General features: G+C 48.0%; 3 protein-coding genes across 5 annotated transcripts in view; 1 reads left to right on the forward strand and 2 right to left on the reverse strand.

The window, feature by feature from the left end:
* The window catches only part of DLEC1 (DLEC1 cilia and flagella associated protein), a 34266-nt gene extending 32568 nt beyond the window's left edge, over positions 1–1698 (forward strand). Inside the window, exon 38 of the mRNA XM_010394819.4 lies at positions 577–1698. Coding sequence (XP_010393121.3) covers positions 577–685 — 109 coding nt within the window. The 3' untranslated portion in view covers positions 686–1698. The remainder of the gene's footprint in view (positions 1–576) is intronic.
* Positions 1555–11628, reverse strand: ACAA1 (acetyl-CoA acyltransferase 1). The gene is made up of 12 exons (XM_010394818.4): positions 11418–11628; positions 10436–10529; positions 10119–10176; positions 9229–9308; positions 8745–8787; positions 6941–7039; positions 6452–6532; positions 4674–4864; positions 4406–4585; positions 3585–3640; positions 2955–3100; positions 1555–2664 (listed from the first exon to the last, which is right to left on the reverse strand). The coding sequence occupies exons 1-12, from the start codon at positions 11604–11606 to the stop codon at positions 2589–2591; spliced, it is 1293 nt and encodes a 430-aa protein (XP_010393120.2). The 5' UTR covers positions 11607–11628; the 3' UTR covers positions 1555–2588.
* Positions 11629–12543: 915 nt separating this feature from the next.
* Positions 12544–15476, reverse strand: part of LOC104686414 (mitogen-activated protein kinase kinase kinase 3-like) — a 76199-nt gene continuing 73266 nt past the window's right edge. For all 3 annotated transcript variants that reach the window (XM_039549435.1, XM_039549436.1, XM_039549433.1), the window contains one exon: positions 12544–15326. In XM_039549435.1, coding sequence (XP_039405369.1) covers positions 15098–15326 — 229 coding nt within the window. In that variant the 3' untranslated portion in view covers positions 12544–15097. The remainder of the gene's footprint in view (positions 15327–15476) is intronic.

Raw genomic sequence — 15476 nt, forward strand, 5'->3', positions numbered from 1 at the left:
GTTTTATGAGAAGGAAAAACCAAAAGCTGTCTGGCAGAACAGGCATTTGCCTCAGGCCCTTATAACAGCCAGCACTTAGACACAGAGAAGTCCTTCACAGGAACAGTCTCAGGAGCACTGAGTGGCATTAGGCTTGGGCAAGTTATGCTCTTCAACTTAGTGCAAAGCTACAGTTGTTGTAACCTTTTTGATGTTAATTTGCAATCTGGACCCCACTGACTGCCCCTGGTCTTAGGGGAGTGACAGAAACTTTTCCCTTCAAACTTTGTCTGTCACAGGGAGGAGTTTTCACATCAAGGCAGTGCAGGTGATACTCCCAGCAGAGCTTCATTTAATTTATTTACCTAAAATAGAATTTCACAAATAGGATGATATTCTTGTTCCTTTAAAAATGAATCCAATGTCTTCAGGCACAGACCTGACCAATCTTTTCCAATACCATGTACTGTACCCGTGGGACACAGCCCTATGAAGTGAGATTGTCACTCTTAGGACACCATTCTCCCCTTTTTCTCCACAAAATCATCTCTAAGGACTGCACACAGCTGTAACTGAACAGTTTGCTGTGCATTTTAGGAACAACACTGACTATGAAGCTATTGTGACCATTTCTGGAATGCTGGAAGAGAAGCCTTGCAAGCTGCACCTCAGAGGGCGAGGAAAGCACCGTGGGAAGGTGCATTAAACAAGACAATGTGGGACAAATGTCAAGGTAACGGGTTGGATGCAGATGTGCCAGCAGCTGAGCCTGTATTTTCCTCTACTTCTGTTTTAGTAGGGACTGGAATTTTAACAGAATGAAAATTTAGGTTATGAGGAAAGAAATTCTCATGGTACCTTAACCAGTCATAATCACACTCCGTACTGTTACTGTTATTGCTGTGGTAAGCTTAGCTTTAGTCACAGAACAAGGTTTTAAACTGCAAAGCAGCTGTGTAAGTCAGCCCACAGCCCTTTGCAGAGCCCAGCATACCTTGAATTACAGCTGAAGACTGTTCATACCTTAAAGTACCTTTTGTTTTGCCTCATTTATTTGTTTGACATTAAAATGGACATGGACACATAATAAAAGCAAGAACTGGTGAATCGGCCAGCATTCCCCAGGCTGTTTTCTCAGTGCCTTACATGAAAAGGGGAAGAGCAAACTTTCCCTGGTCTCCTTGGAAAATTACCAACCTGTGTGCTTCATCATGCTTGGGCCTTGAGAACATCCCCTTCAGCGACAGAGGGAGGAACCCTTCTTCCTTTTCATTCTTTCCCCCCACATGGTTCCCATTTACTCACACTTCTCTTTAAATTATTTTAGTATTATTTTAGCTAAAGGTCGCTGCAATTCCCACTTCTGAGTCTGTTAAGTCTTCCACTCCCATTAAACAAAAAGGCTTTTGTTAATGCCTCTTTACCCCCTCTAAATAATTCCATTTTTTGGCTCTAACATAGGGCCTGTGTGATTGCTGGGTGAGACAGGCTACAGCATAGGATTGTGAAAATATTGAAGAGCTCCAACTCATCACGACCTTCAAACTAACAATCATCATAAAAAGGAAACAAATGTATTGCAAGAACCCAATTGTATTAAGTGCAAAAACAACAGTCAGGACAAAGAACTTCAGTTTGTTACAAATTTAAACCAGCAATGAGTACATTTCTTTTTCAAGCTGAGTTTCAGTGATCTTCCTGTTCAGACAAGAGAAGAAATAAGGGATGACAAAAAGACACAAGATAGAACATGTTTGTATTAGTACTGAAGGACTGAGCTGTCACTGATGTTCATGTAATGCTTGCAGTAAATGTAATGCTGCAATTTGCTTTATGTTATTTAAGTAAATATGACTAAGCACAAGATTGTCCTTGGAGTCACACAAACTGATAATCAGACATGTATTGTAAAAGAAGGAATGGCCACATCCAAATTCCTGGCATCTAGCAATCCAACAGAACCTTTCTGTTCAGGCATTTCCTGTGGAAATTACATTCCAGTCCTTCCACTTTCCCCCACTGGAGGCTTCAGAGCAGCTCCACCAGCAGCGAGCTCCAGCCCATTCCTCCAGTGTAGGGACAATTTAAGACACAGACAACTTCTGACTGGGCTAGGACATACAGTTGTGAAGGCAAGGATGTCAAGTCTTTGCTTCAAAACAAACTCTCTTAAACTTCTTGCAAAATGGTGAAACCTTTTAAGAAAATGCTGGAAAAGACTTTTCATGTGGACTGATGTTTTCATTTTGAGTAACCCTTTTTGCCGATTTATTGTACAAAAACACTGTCCCATGAACTACTTCTCTCTGGTAATATTCACAGAATAAAGAGATCAATTAAATTAAAAATCTTCATTCATAATCACCATACCAGGGCCTGTAACTGAATTTCAGATGAGCTAATTTCTTAAGTCAGGAAGCCAAGTGCCAGTTTTGCATTTCCTCACCTTCTTAGCAGAGCTGTACCATTAATTCTACTTCACAATTTCTGCCTAAAATTTGTAGATCTAGTAACAAATCCCAGAACCCACTTGATTTCAGTGCAAATCACTTGCTATGACCAGGCAAAGCAGAGAGTGAGCTGTGGTGTTGTTCTGTCAGCACTGGAGCTCACTTCCCCGGGTACTCGAACACAGCCGCGGCGCCCATGCCAGTTCCAATGCACATGGACACGACTCCGTACGCTCTGAAATAGAGAGCATGTGGAAAAGACAGCTCAGGCTTACATCATCCAGGTAAAAAGAATAAAAATAAAGAATACAATAAATTTGAGCTGTCCAGGACTCTCCTGTGTCACTAGGAGAGACCCAGGGAATTCAGCTTCAAAGGCATTCAAGGGATAGAGAAAGCTTCACCCAAATGGATGGTTACCCAATCCAAGGGATGGAGAAAGCTTAAGCCAAAGTGGTCACCCCTGAGCCCGTGGTAGCTGCACACCCAGCAGGTGTGAGGCCAACACTGATGCTCAGCACTCACCTCCTCCCTCTACGCTTCAGCTCATTGAGCAAAGTGACGACCTGGCGAGCACCAGTGCAGCCCAGGGGGTGTCCCAGTGCTATGGCTCCTCCCAGGGGGTTCACCTTCTCCATGGGAATGCCCAGCTTTTCCACACAGTACACAGCCTGGAAAGACAGGAATGGTTTCATGGAGATGCTCTTGTCCTTTGTAGTTCTCAGCTCTCCTCCTCTAGTTCAGAGGCCTTACTCCAGCTAGACCATCCTTCTCGGTGGAAAGGAGTGGAACTGATCCAAGGCACAGAGAAGTGAGCTAAAACTGTCCACTTCATCTCAAACTGAGCCCACACACATTCAGACAGACAACCTGACAATAAATCACAGCCCTGGTGAAATGTTGCAAGTTGGTATGAGGGTACAATAGCAAAACCTACATTCTTATTTAGTGGACTTTTTTTTCCTAATATTAAGCTGTATAAGCAATGCCCTGCTCATTTTTAGTTGAGGGAAAAGGAAAATAGTCTGCACATGTTATTAACATTTGGCTGAAGATGTAATATGTGGAACAAGTTAAAAATCTTAACCTGGACACCAAGCTGAAATACACTCAGTTGCCAAGCAATGCAGCAACACAAACATGATGCTCACTCACCTGGCTTGCAAAGGCTTCATTAATTTCATATATATCAATGTCATTCAGAGTCAGACCTATGGGCCAGAAAAGTAAGGAATTAAAAGGAGGTATTTTTGCCTCATGACTGTATCAGATAGTAATTGCCTGACAGCCTCCCTCTATGAATTCCAGTTCTACTCCATCTGAAAAAGAAGAACCTCAGCTCCATGTGGGATATCTACACTTGAACAAGTTTATGTACAGCAGTGTCTAAAGACTGCAAAACATCACAGTTCATGGCATTGTGTCACTGACTGCTAAATTTCCTCAGATTAAGTGTGATTTCTCTGCAGAGGGATTAAGGATTGAAGGGTGTTTGGAGAGTGAAAGATAAAGCTGCAGGTGGGCATGTGACTGTAGCCAGGCCAGGCTAAATCAGCTCATCAGCTATAAAAGCTGTTTAACCCAATGAGTGTGGAAAAAACCCTACGTAAGATGACAAAATTGTAGAGAGAAAAAACATTAAAAACCAAACATAAAACCACCCCCAACACATCGGTCATAATAAAGAAGAGAAAACAGCACTAAGTGAACACACAATCACTTACCACATGTCAACTCTTGTTGAGCCTGTGCAGGGATTTACTCCTGAGCTTCTCAAAGGTGAGTGAATGACAATTTACACACCAGTACAAGGGAAGAGCATTGCAACAACCTGAGGCAGGACCTCTTTTAAGGTTTTGGATTTAAGTTCACTGTTCCAACAGCTGCACATGCTTGAATAATATAACCTTAAATCTCCATGCAGGGAGTCTGATTTGCTTGTGTCAAGCACTGCCCGAATGAGAGGTGGCTCTCACCTGCCTTTTCCACAGCAACAGGGATGGCATAAGCTGGCCCTATGCCCATCACGTCGGGTGGCACCCCCACCACAGCAAAGGACCTCAGCACCCCCAGCACCGGCAGCCCCAGCTGTGCTGCCTTGGAGCGTTTTGCCAGGAGAACAGCAGCTGCTCCATCGCTGACCTGGCTGGCATTCCCTGTTGGAAGAGACCTGTTAACATCCTTTTTGTTCTAGTGAAGGCAGGTAAACCAGAGGAACAACACAAATGTAACAGCTGAGCTCACCTGCTGTAGTGCTTCCATCCTCTTTGAAGGCAGGTTTCAGCTTTGCCAAGCCTTCCAGCGTTGTGGAGGGCCTAATCCCTTCATCTTGGTGCACAGTGATTGTTTTCTTGTTGCCATCATTATCTGAAACAGTGGTCTTCACTGGAACAATCTCAGTTTTAAAGAGTCCCATCTGCTGAGCTTTTGCTGCTCTGGTAAAAAACGAGTATGAAAGGTTAAAATATTTTAGAGGTGAACTGTAGAAGGACACCAGTTAGACAGAGAATGAACTAAGGTGGAATTTGGTATATCATCACTGAGTGGTGGTCAAGACAACAAGCAAATTCTTATTTCCATTCATGGGAAGACAAACTTTACCTCTACATCAACATAATGGGCATTGTCTCCAAATGTGGGTCACAGGATCACTCGTTTCTGAGCAAGATCCCCTTTCTGTTCCCATCAACACCTCTGTGCCTGACTGACCACCACCAGCCCCCAACATGAAGTTTTATTTGTCCAGGGGTACAGTCACATCACAACTGTAAGAAAATAAATGAACCCTGAACTAGCAATAGTGAACAACTGCCATGACCTGGCAGAATACAATTAAACCAGAATTAGCTCAAGCCACACAGATTTAATCTTTCCTATCAACAAGATATTTTAAAAGCCTTCCAAGTGGAGTTGATTTAGAAGATTTACCTTCCAGAGGTAAATCCTTCATAGAGAATACAAATTGGAGACTAAAAGCTTGTTTTACCCCTTCATCACTTTGCAATTTTACCAGTAAAATGAAAATAATTCAATGCTCCCAGGTAAGCGAGAACTAGAGCAAAGTGCTGAAGGACAGGTCAGTAACACCACAGACATCCTGAGACCAAGGCCAGAAAGTCACTTGCCTCATGTGAGCGTGAGGATCACATTCACATACCCTTTTGGTTATCAGTTCCATGGCAGTGAGAAAGGCTGGCATGCCAAGTTCCCTGAGCAGCAGGGCCGGAATTTAAAGGTTAACTACCCTGTGCAGTGGCTTCCTGTGTTAGATAAATAACTGGACCGGGCTGATGCTTAAACAGAGCTCTGAAAGCAATTTTAACTCTTTGATGGCAGAAACTTTACCCTATCACCTGCCACTGCTCTGCCAATACAGCCCCACGGATTCCGGGGTCAGTTGACTTTGGCAGTGATTTAACCCAAGAGGAAGGTTATCAGAGGTAGGACTGGGCTCACTCAGAGCCAAACACCTGCAGCAAGGACAAGCCACTCTTCTCACAAGCTCAGCAGCCACACTCAACTATTCCCTCATGGGAAAGGCTCCTTCTGCTGCCGCTCCCACGTTCAGGTTCCAGTGATCCTGAGCCAAAGTCACTACGAAAATACCTCACCATGCACTCATTCCAGAAACCTCCCTGAGGCTGTATCATAGAAACACAGAATGGTTTGGGCTGGAAGGCACCTTAAAGATCATCCAGTTCCACCCCCCTTGCCATGGGCAGAGACCTTTGGATGCTGAGACAAGCACTCACTGTTCAGGGTCTGTGTGCCCAGTGATATTTGTGTGATGTCAGTCACACAATCCCAGTACAGCTCTGGACTCCCGCCCCCTCCTCACACACAACCCTGCGCAGGCACTGAATTTCAGTCTGACACCCTCAAGCCTCTTTGCTCACTATTAAGGATTGGAAGGCAACACAAAGGCTGCACTTCACTAGGAAGTAGCAGTGTGTTTTGCAGCTGTACATTTCTTAACTAAAAGAATAAAAAAATCCAAAAAGACTAACAAAACAAGCATTTACTTTTGTTGGGAAGCCAAGGCAAAGGCATCTTGCTTCTTCCGGGAAACTCCAAACTTCTCTGCGACATTTTCTGAGGTTATTCTGGGGAAAAAAGCATCACAGAATTAATCCAAGGACACATCTAATGGAGCTGCAGTTTGCTTCTACTAAGACCACATGAGGTACAAGCAATGGCTTTAGTCTCAAAGCCAACTGCTGCATTCTCAACTTAGAACTGCTGGCAGAAGCTAATCCAGAATCAAATCCAGAACCAGAATGAGGCTCAAATCCATTCTCCTTGCTCAACAAGCCATTGAGCTTAAGACAAGAAAACCTTTGATCAGAGTTGGTGATCTCTGCCCATTTCACATCATTCATCTTCCACCACAACCAAGGATGCCAGCACACATGGCTCCAAGCTCACCACATTCAGGTTGATTTGTAACTATGGTCACTGAGGAGACAGAGCATCTATAAAACCCTTAAACTGTGGGAAGGGGAAACACTTACCCCATAGGAATAAGGCAATCTCGAGCTTTGGGGTTATCCATCATGCTGGAACTGATATCACCAGGGTTATTTGCACTTCTGAGGGACATTGTTTCCACACTAAACACAAGAAAAATTTGAATTGCTCCATTAAGCCTGATCAAAACTCAGTATCCTGACAACATGCCTTCCTATTATCCCACAGAAACACAGCTGCTAATTAGGAACTGGCTGAGGCAGAAGCTCTTTAATCATCAATTTAAGAATTATCATGAAATGAAAACAGATTGTGAGATTCAATTGGTTCTTGCTTCACTAGAACAGGATACCAATGTCAGCAGTTAATTTCTTGTGTTTCCCCAGCTAGGAAGGAATTGCTATGATTCTGGCACATTTGTCCTCAAACATAATGAGAAACCCAAGGTTCAAGGGCTGGAGTTTTCAGTGAGATTGTCAACAGACATAAAAATACCGCTCAGATCTTAAGAACAGGTTGGCAGCAGAAAAAGAGAAGTATTAAGCAAACCACGGCAAAGACATTTCAGTGAGTTGCACCATTTGTGTTTCGCAACACAGGGTGCAATCTTTGACCCACAAATGAATTAACACATTAAAGATACTCAAATTTACTGCAGAAATACAAAGCCATCACTTAAGACTCGTGAGCTTTTGTAAGGTCAGTCTAGATTATGAAGCCTACAATGGGAAGAGGTTTTGAATTCTACTCTGCACTACACAAATACCCTCATGAAGAATAAATAACAAAGAAACCATCCTGGAAAAGGCAAGCAGAAAGTAAGGCAGCTTGTAGTAAGTTCTATCAGCAATTTAAACTAGCTCTAAGATGGGACACTCCATCACTGACTTCAGCTGCATCTGCTCCTGAAGGAAGGCACAGGACCGGGTTTTAAGTAAGAGAAACCCCAGCAAGCATCTTTTATGTTGTCATCCACTGTTTCTCCACTCTGTGGAAGAGTAAGACCTAGGATAAACCCAGCTCCCAAAAGCTATTTGTAACTTATGGATTGTATGTCTTCATGGAGGACGGTGCAGGGCAGAGGCCAGAGAGCTTCCCACAACAAAACCCAGTGTCTGGCACACCCAGGGGCGCAAAGGCTGTCAGTCCCTTTAAGCACGTCTTGGTGGACGCTGCCAAGCAGCTTCTTGAAAGGAGTGTGTTAAAGTGAAGGTGTCAAAAGCATTACACAAGTGTTGATCACACCAGGTGCTCTGCCTACAGCAGAGGAACACACCTGTCCCGCTGAGCTCTTTATTTTGCAGCAGTTTGGGAAGGGAAGAGCATTCTCAACACCTTATCTTGCTCAATGTGTGTGTGCAGGTGCTGAGAAGCTGTAAATACAAACCTTTGACTAAGGACTAAAGGATAACTGTGTGCAGTAATAAGTAATGAAAGATTAGCACCATCAAGGTATAAAAAAAGAGAAACCCAGTATTTTAGCCTCAGGATTACTGAATAGCTTTTTTTTCACTTATTCTTCTGAAGTCACTGTGTATGTGGTCACTAGTATTCCCCCAAAAACTAACCTAGCATTTACATAATCCTCCAAAAAATAAACACTGCTAGTGATGTTAGGACTGAAGCACAGAACAGCTCGTCTGACGGCACAGAACACATCCTGTAAGTCTGCAGAACACTCATTAGCACAGGTAGGACATTAATTTCTTCATTCAAGAGAGCTGCTGGTCTTTCAAGAGACTAGTTAGTTGGAGATTAGCTAAAAAGCTAATTATGGCAAGCTATTGCAGAGGGACAGAGTGTTACCTTCAGGAAGCCTAAGCAAGCACTATGAAAATACTTCCTTACCCACAGGCCAAGCCAATGTCATATGATCCACTTCGGATGCCACCTGTAACAGCAGTGCATAAACATTCTTACTGTCATCAGGAGCAAAAGCATTTCCAGCCCAGCTGCAGTTTCCAAACACCTGAGCAGCCAGTACAGCCAAATGGGCATTTCCTCACCCTCCTGCCTGCCAGAGTGAGAGCCAGGTCAAGGAGCTGATGGGGCTGAGGACTAACATAGGGCCAGAGGAAACTGGAAGGACCATTCTGGAAGCTGCCTGATATGGAGGTGATGGTAGAATTTGTCCCCAAAAAACCAAGTTACTTCTCTAGGGATTAGCTCAGCCACTCGAGGATAGAAAAGTATTTAGCTAACATCACACTGAAAATTCCCACCAGCACAAGACATTATCATTGTTTTACTGCTCAGAGACTAGAGGACAAAAGGAATGAGCCCTTGGGTTGGGGCAGGCATTGACTCTGATGCCAGTGCCCACAACACCTACCAGCTATGTTGATAATGGCCTGTAGCCCCGAGGAGCACTGCCGGTTCACACTGGAGCATGGCACTGTCTCTGGAATACCACTGGAAAACAAGACAGTGTTGGCAAAGACTCAGTGATGAAACACACCAACAACCCAAAGCTCTAAAGAATGCATTAATCCACTTGATTAGACTTTAACCCTCAAGTTCCAGGCAGATCACTTTATCCATTTCTTGATCTATTTGGTCCTGCACCAAGGGAAAGCAAAGTTCAGAGGTAATTTCCACACTTCATTTGCAAGTGGCTCCAAGTCCTGTTTCCCTATGGGTCTGTCTTCAGAACGTCCTCTGTAAGGAGGGCCTTCCCTGGGAGATCCTGAGCTCTGACCCAGGCCACAAACCCTGAAAAGCTCTGTAATATTCCTAATTATGGCAGGCTGTGCCTGCACCTCTCTAAAGCGGTAGTTGTGCAGTGACTGACAGAAGGAACAATAGCAATAGAAACTGGCTGAAATATTTGGAATCTGGGATCCAGCTCAGTACAAGCCACTGACCAACACTGGGCAATGCCAGAAAGATCTGAGCCCATCCATGGTTCTGGGACCAGACACAGCAGAGAGAAGTGCAGCCTCGCAGTGCAGAGAGGCAGCAGATGCAGATGGGAGCCCACAAAACATCACATCCCTTTCAGAGGCCCAACACAAGCAGCACAAACAAATTAAACAGCTTCACCTTCCTCCCCGTCCCTCTGCCCTCAGCATTCTCCAAGCGCTCGATCAAAGTCCAGTTTCTAGGCAAAAGGTGATTTGCTGTAACTCCTGGGAGTGCATGAGCCTCACTGCAACCTCTGACCCTGTTCTGCTCCATGGCCCAAGGAGAAGAATAAGAACCTCAGTCTGGTTGAGAGCTTACCTTAGAAACTGTGCAACTCTTGCAATCAAGGCGCCAGCTCCAGGCTGCAGCACATTCCCTGAGAGCAAAGACACAATTCCAGTCAACTGGCTGCATTCCCCTCACAGGCACTGAAGGGATGTTCCCATCACCACATCTTGGTACTGCCCAGCACCAGATCAGAGCCCCACCACCAACAGGACAGGCGTGAAAACCGAATGCTACATGCTAACCCCTTCCAGCCCCACCAGACTTGTGAGTATCCCACAGGACATGAGGAGCCTGTCCCACACAGCTGTCCACACCAGGAGTTTCACTGGGCAGAGGCTGTCACTCACCCACACAGATGTCTCCCAGTACCTCAGGACGGAGGTTAACATCCTGGAGGACAGCTGTCATCACAGCAGCCAGCAGCTCATCAGGTGTCGTGTCCTAAAAGCACAGGGGATCAGCACCACCAGTGAACGCCAGTAAGTGCCCTGTGACCAGTTCAGTCTCAGACCACTTCAGAGGGCTGGCATATGGTGCTAAAGCAGCTTTACTCCACTTCTCAGCTCACGGTGGTCGTTGTTTTCCTACCACAGCAGAATTACCTGCGTGTTCTTATCCCAGGTTTCCTTCAAGCACTGTAACACACATGCTGCTTTCTCACCTACCTCGGTTTTACAGGAACATGCTCTGCAGGGCCTTCAAAATCACACAATTAGAGATTTATGTGACAAGACCCAGCAAATGGAGCCCCTCCATTTATTTTGTGAAAGAAACTGGGGTGATGCCTCAGCTGGTGGGAAGCACCACCAGCATGAGACCCGTTTGTTAGGATGGCAAGGAACGAGCACCCTTTGGGGTCATCCTGGCACCATGTTCTTGCCCAGGACTCTGTGGATGCCACCCAGGGAGAAGCAGGTTCCAGAAGGGTGGCAGGTCCGTGCCAAGCTGTGCAGATGAGGGACACACCGCTTGAAAAGCGGCTGCTCCGTGTGACAGGGCAGGTGACAGCGGACTGTGACGGTCCCCAGGCTGCGAGGGGAGCTGGGGACCCCTCGACACAAGGCCCGACTCCTTTGGGGGATGCCACTGGCGCTGCCACACCTGGGCCACGCACCCCCAGCATTAAAACCATCATAAAACGTTGGGATTTAAACTCTTCCAGAACAGAGCAGCTCCGGGGCGGTGTCTGGGGGTCAAGCAGGGGTCCAGCACCCGGACGTGCGAGGAGGGCAGGCGAGGAGGGGGGTACCCCTTTCCCAGTGGGGGTGTCCAGCACCTGTGGGACCCCGCTCCGCAGGGGACAGGCGGGCAGGACCCCCAGCCCCGTACCTTGAAGCCGCCGCGGCGGGCGCGGCCGATGGCGGTCCTGCGGCCGTGCACCACCACCACGTCGTCGGGGCTGGGGCCGACGGGGAACCCCCGGCACAGGGCACGGCCCTGGGGGCGGCCCCCGAGGCCGGCGCGGCCCCGGCCAAGTGCCCCAAGCACCAGCTGCGCCCGCCGCGCCGCCGCCGCCATCTTGTAACAGGCCCGGCTTGCTCGCTCGCGTGGGCCCGCCCCCTCATTTGCATACAACGGTGGGATAGGCCGCGGTACCCGCAAATCCCCGCCCCCTCATTTGCATGCCCCGCCCCTGGGCTAACCCGCGCTCCGGCCCCGAGCCCAACAAACCGGCTACGGTAAAGAAAAAAGGAAAATAAAGGATAAAAAGGGGGCAAAAGAAAGGGAAAAGGAGGAAAACACAAAAGGAAACGGGGGAAAAAGCAGGGGGGAAAACAAAAAGAAAAAAGGGAGAAAGGGAAAAGAAGGGAGAAAGGGAAAAGAAGGGAGAAAAGAGGGACAAATGAAGGAAGGGGGGGGATGAAGAGGAAATAAAGAAAAAAACTCCAAAATTTTAAAATAAAAATAAATTAAAATTAGGTTTAGAAGCACAAAAGCCTGTGCGTTCAGAGTCCAAGGCGGGATGTCAGGACAAAGGGACATGCAGAGCCCATCAGGTCAGAGAACTGCACACATCCATTTGTTCCAGAAATCCTGGGGAACCATCAACTTCTTGTCACTCCCTGGCCCCACTGCCCCCAGGACAGCCACACCAAGTGCCCCCTGTGCCCCCCACCCATGCTGGGGACTGCCCTGCTGGGAAGGGGCTGTACTGGTGAGCAGGGGACAGGCAATAGAAATGGAGGATCATGGAATTATTAAGGTTGGAAAAGACCCCCAAGATCATCAAGTCCAACCACGTTCACCACTAAACCACATCCCCAAATGCCACATCCACATGCCTTTTGAGCGCTTCCAGGGATGGTGACTCCACCACTTTCCTGGACAGCCTGTTCCAATGTCCTGCTCCAGTCCGCCCCCCAAAAAGGAATTCATTTCTCCATGGATACGCGGCAGTGCGCAGGGAAAGCCGCACGGCCCGCTACAGGCAAAATAAAATAAAAACAAACCGAACAAACAGAAAATGACTTTACATAACAGAATAATTCCATTCACTTCTCCTAGTTCCATTCTGTACATCAGAACACTGCAAGGGTTTTACAAGCCAGAAAGGCAAAGGCACCTGAGGAGTGTCTCGCACTCACACTCACACACACACACACAAGCCACATCCATCCATGGGAGGATTTAGGTGGTATGAGGCCCCTGAGAGCATTTTGGGGCAGCCAGGAGCCCCCTTTGGCTCTCAAGTCTTTGCAAAGAAGGAAAACACCCACCCACCACTGAAAGGCTGAGAAAACCCAAACCAGATTCAATGAAAGAAGAGAAAACAGCATAAAAATGGTTTTGATTTTTTTTTTTTTTTTTTTTTTTAGCTTTGGTGAACACACACTTTGTTACCCTCTTCTGCCAAACCCATTCCCAGGCAACACTGATTTTTTTCTTTTTTTCCCCTTGTGTTTGCTTCCATCCATCCCGTAGTACTGACCAGACTGATGGATTTGGTCCTATTCACAGAATAAAATTCTTCATTCCCCTCAGCAAAAGGAGACTTTTTTCCCCTCCCCATGGGGAGCTGCCCATCACCACCATGGCTGACTGACACACAACCCCTGGTGCTGCTCCACCAGATCCCAACTTCCCTGGATCCCGGCTTGGGCAGTAACCAGCCCCTGTAGCTTTCAGGCAAATTTATAGGGAATTCTTTTAGGTATTTATTTTAATTTGCTCTCATACTCACAGTGTTTATTTTTTTAAAAACTGAAGTAATTCTTAAAATCATGAAATCTTCGAATGGTTTGGGTTGGCAGGAACCTTAGAGCTCACCTCATTCCAACCCCTTGCCATGGGCAGGGACACTTTACCAGACCAGGTTGCTTCAAGCAATATCCAACCTTGACCCTGAATGTTTCCAGAAATGGGACATCCACAGCTACTCTGGGCAACCTCCTAAACCTTGCTTCTCTGTTCAGAGCTGAGGACACGGACACGCTCCCACCGCCACACCAGCGGTGCAAAGTCTTGATCTCTTCCTCATGGAAGAATTCAAGGATGTGTTCACACAAACAACCAATTCTTCACTTTCCTCTTAAGTCTAAGCAACACTTTTCATTTTCACTGAAAACCAGCATTATAATAAACCTGTGTCTGACACACTGGCCTGAGGACGGAACCTCCTGGTAACTGCTTTTTTAACCCTTTGCTGAGTCAGTGGAAACAGCTAATGCAGCAGAGAAGGGGGAGGTGGGATGGTGCAACTAATTTATCCAAAACCCCCCAAGGTCTGATTGATTAATTAATTAACTAGCTTCCAGGGACTCTGTGCATACTTCCTGCCCAGGTTTTCCAGTGGGGTAGCGCTGGTCAGAGACTGTAGTCCAGCTCTACTTTTGACTGGCCCATTTTCTCCTACAACTTCAAGCCTACTGCAGGAAGAAATCTGCTTCCAGCAGCCCTCAACTGCTGCAGCTCCACTGTCCCAGTCTGAGGCTCCACGGTCCTGCAGCTGTTCCCTTCAGCACCACCATGGAAGTGATGCTCCCCTTCCCTGTACCTGAGGATGGCTCACAAGGCACAGAGGAGGAGGCACCAGTCCTCTCTGCCTAATTTTAGGCACTCTTGGGTTTTACAGAGACCCACTGGGCTCTCCCTGCAGCTTCACCTCCAGAACACGATGGCATCTCTCCAGCCCCAGCGCAGCAGCACAGGCACAGCTCAGCAGAACTGTGGCTGTGAGCAGAGCCGTCCTTGCTGAGATTGCCTTCAGCTCACACCTGAATCCCAATGGCTCCCAACACAACCTGGCTGCTGCTCAGCCCTGCCATCGACAGCATTTAAACACCACCATCATCATTTGACCATTCCTCAGCCCGTGGCAGGGGTCCCGGGCATCCGTCCGCGGGTGTACCCGGCACAGACCTCCTGCACCCCGAGAAGACCCCCTTGTTCCCAGACTCACACACGCACACACACACACACACCAAGGCAAAGTCAACACGGCTGCTGCATCCTCACACCAGATCCGAGCCGAGCATCACTCCTTGATTGTAACCGCGTAAGGCACAGGACAGTGTGAAACGCCGCCCCGCCGGAGCCGCCAGCTGCTCCAGCGGGGGTGGTCCCCTTGTGAACGGGGACGCCCAGGTCCCCCCGACTCTGTGGTCTGAGGATCATCTCCTCCGGCTTGGCTGAAGGCCCTGTCTGTTCCTCTGCGAAAGGTGGTGATGGCCACTGAACATCCGATTCCCCCACTGGTCCCGGGGATGCTGCCAGCACCGCCGCCGCGCTGGGGGGGACATTTCCCGCTTGCCCACACTTCCCCCCCAGAGAGCAGTTCCATGGCGAGGGGGACTGGCCCCGCGGTACCGCTGGCGGCAGGAGGTTACGTGGTCCGGCACCCGCACGGAAATCCCTCGCTCTGAATTCCCGGCGCCAACAGTCCCGAGCGCAGCTTGAAAATCCAACAACGCGGCGGGGGGCCGAGAGCAATGAGCGAGAAGGGACTGTCAGGACAGCCCTGGGTGAGGTCCGACCCTCCTGCCAGTGCTTCCCATCCCCGCTGCCAGGGCTCAGAGCCCGCAGTTGACGAAGGGGTGTCTCAGCAGGTCCTCGGCCGTCGGCCTCCGCTTCTCCTCCACGAAGATCTGCTTGAGGAAGTTGCGGCAGGAGCTGGAGACGCCGTCGGGGAGCTGGGGGTTGGTTGGCTGCGTGGCGATTTTAAAAATCGCCGCCATGGCCTCAAACTCTGCCCAGGGTGGTTTCTCCGTTAACATCTCCACCACGGTGCAGGCCACGCTCCTGCAACAACGCCAAGCACAGGGTGAGGGACTGGGGCGGTGGCCCTGCAGTTCGAGTTTAATCAGCTCTGGGATTGCACCTGCCTAAAGGGACTGTGCAGGGAGCAAACCTGCAGGAGACGGGCACATGTCCCTTGTATGTCCAGTCCCC

Source organism: Corvus cornix, chromosome 2 (assembly GCF_000738735.6).
Source record: "Corvus cornix cornix isolate S_Up_H32 chromosome 2, ASM73873v5, whole genome shotgun sequence".
Lineage (NCBI taxonomy): Eukaryota > Metazoa > Chordata > Aves > Passeriformes > Corvidae > Corvus > Corvus cornix.